The sequence below is a fragment of the Myotis brandtii genome, unplaced genomic scaffold, assembly GCF_000412655.1.
Source record: "Myotis brandtii unplaced genomic scaffold, ASM41265v1 scaffold1167, whole genome shotgun sequence".
Classification (NCBI taxonomy): Eukaryota; Metazoa; Chordata; class Mammalia; order Chiroptera; family Vespertilionidae; genus Myotis; species Myotis brandtii.
The window spans coordinates 166,676-169,220 of NW_005354039.1; the positions used below are offsets into that span (position 1 = coordinate 166,676).

Sequence of the window (2,545 nt, forward strand, 5' to 3'; positions counted from 1 at the left end):
GGAGGAAAGCGCGTCCTCTGTCCAAGCGAAACTACCTTCGCGCGCGGGCACCGCCGCAGCCTCCCTGCCCCAAGCCCGGGCGGTGAGAGGGGCGCCCACCCTCCCTGGCCCGAGGCTCTCTGGCGTTTTGACTCAAGCGGAGGCTACCTCTCCCCTCTCCGCACGTCCGGGAAAGGACTGTGGGGTGGGGTGAGTCCCCCGTTAACATTTATTTTCCCGGCCCTGGGAATTTGACACAACATAAGGTCAATGGTCAATTTTCCCGAGGCTACACTTTGGCGTCCCAGGTTGCCAGGGAGACGCAGGGATTGGGATGGGGTAGCGTCCCACCCTACCAGCATCCCGCTGACCGCCGCGCACACTCTGCTTCCGTTCTCCCCCTGCTCCTGCGCCACTTCCATTTGCTGCCCCCTCTCACCACCACCCCTACCATCACCCTGAGTGTATCTACTGGCTTTGCTTCTCCCTCCAGCCCCCTAGGAAAGACTACCCGAGAAAGGGCTGGAGGGAATTCAAACAAGACAATTAGTCCATCCTTGGAAACAGCTCTGGTGGGGCCAAGGAAGTCCCTGAGGCAATCTGCCTGGTTTTTTTAATGCAGTCTAGTGTTGAAGCAAGCACAGAAAATCCAGACAGGCACGAGGGCCTTGCTGTCTGTAGAGGTGACAGGAGCTACAGATAAACTCAAAGGCCTGAGGCCTCAACTCCACTTCTATGTGGGCACAGCTTCTTGCTGGCATCGGAATTGGGGTGGAGGAGAGGGAGCACCGGCCGGTGCCAAAACATGCCTGGTTTATTTATGAAGCGTCCATTAACAAGGCCCTCAGCCCCCCTGAGCCTGCCTGGACGTGGGGGTCACAAACGTTGCCGTGGAATCTACTTATAGCTAGAGAGTGAGTGACCGAGGCCCCACCCCTGGGATTGCAGCTGGGCCAGCTGCAAGGACCACACCAGTAGTGACCTGAGAGTCAGTCTGGAAAAGGAATGGGGCAATGATTGTCCTCAGTGGGGAAGAGGGCAGAGCCGGCACCGGCAGCCCAGGGCTTGTCCTGCCTCCAGCAGTGCACGGAACCGACCGGTTAGCTGACGGATTGCTTCAGCCCAATGGCAGGGAGGATGCCGGAGGCACCGGCCATCGGTCTAGCCCCAGCAATGGGTGTGTTTTATCCACACACAAGGGTAGGCAGCTTGTCTCAGGGCAAGGCCTGGCTTCCTCCCAGGTGGGTGAGTGTGGGTGGTCCTACTCATCCCCCATGGTCTAGGACAGTGATGGCGAACCTATGACACGCGTGTCAGAGGTGACACGCGAACTCATTTTTTTGGTTGATTTTTCTTTGTTAAATGGCATTTAAATAGATAAAATAAATATCAAAAAATATAAATCTTTGTTTTACTATGGTTGCAAATATCAAAAAATTTCTATATGTGACATGGCACCAGAGTTGAGTTAGGGTTTTTCAAAATGCTGACACGCCGAGCTCAAAAGGTTCGCCATCGCTGGTCTAGGAGATATTTTAAGTCAAATGCATCAGTGGGCAACAGGACCTTGGGATGAAGGTGAGAATTCTTTCCACCAAGCAGGTAACTTGATTCATTGTAGTTCTGGGGTCCCAGGCCCTCTCAGCTCCGCTATGATCACAATTATTTCCAGCCCTAATGGGCTGGAAACACAAGGTTGACCCCAAAAGACCATAGCCTGATCTGATTCCGGGGGCCCTTAGAGATAGAAGTTTCCTGGAGGTGGAGAGCCCTTCCTTCTGCCCACACCCCACACAGGAAACACCACAGCATGAAGGAACTCACCCACAGCAGGGCATGTGATGGCTGTCTATGTTGGACTTGCCCATTCCACCAACATCCATCCATCAATCAGGAAGTGACCCGCTTGTGTGAGAGACTAGGGTAATGGAAGAGCACCCTTACTCAGAACGAACAGGGCCTAATACACACGCAGCCACACACCATCCCATTCCCACCTCTCTTGTCCCATGTGACCCAGCCACTGTTCCCCAAAATTAGGTGATTCGCACACCGCCTTCACAAGTTTTTGTCTTAACACCATAGAACAATATTATTCTTTTGCTTTAACTAAATCAACTCATTCTTAATTTTAAAAGAAAACACTGTTATTCTCCTAAATGAAAATCCATTATCACTTGTCACTCACACCAGGGAAACAAATACAAATTTCTTAAATTTTAGCTCCATGCTGTTGCCTGACAAAGGCTCTGAGCCGGAATCACCTTCATGAAAAGAGAAAAGTAGATTAAGTGTTAGGTGTTAGCCACACCCTTGCACCAAACAAAAACCGGTCCTTGAAGAAATCACGTTTGAAAGAGAACCGAAGGGAACACTTTTCACATTAGTGATTCAAAGGTCTTCTAAGGCCTCATCCATGGGTCACTTTGGGGTGGACTGAGCTGGGTGGACACATTCAGTCCACAGGGAGTAACGTCTTCTCCCAGGCAGAGCTCACCCACAGCCGTGTCCCAGATCACAGGACCTCAAAGGCCATGTCAGTCCTCCTCCCCCCAGCCCACAGTCC

The 2,545-nt window shown here is 52.1% G+C and overlaps 1 protein-coding gene across 11 annotated transcripts in view; it reads right to left on the bottom strand.

The window, feature by feature from the left end:
* RAP1GAP2 (RAP1 GTPase activating protein 2) overlaps positions 1-2,545 on the bottom strand; it is a 234,108-nt gene that overhangs the window by 149,896 nt on the left and 81,667 nt on the right. Inside the window, exon 1 of one of the 11 annotated variants that reach the window (XM_005858287.1) lies at positions 1,804-1,862. The exons of 9 other annotated variants lie outside the window; for them this stretch is intronic. In XM_005858287.1, the coding sequence (XP_005858349.1) occupies positions 1,804-1,862 (59 nt within the window). Of the gene's footprint in view, positions 1-335; positions 449-1,803; positions 1,863-2,545 lie in introns of those variants that run through there. One more of the 11 variants, XM_014529242.1, reaches the window with a different exon arrangement.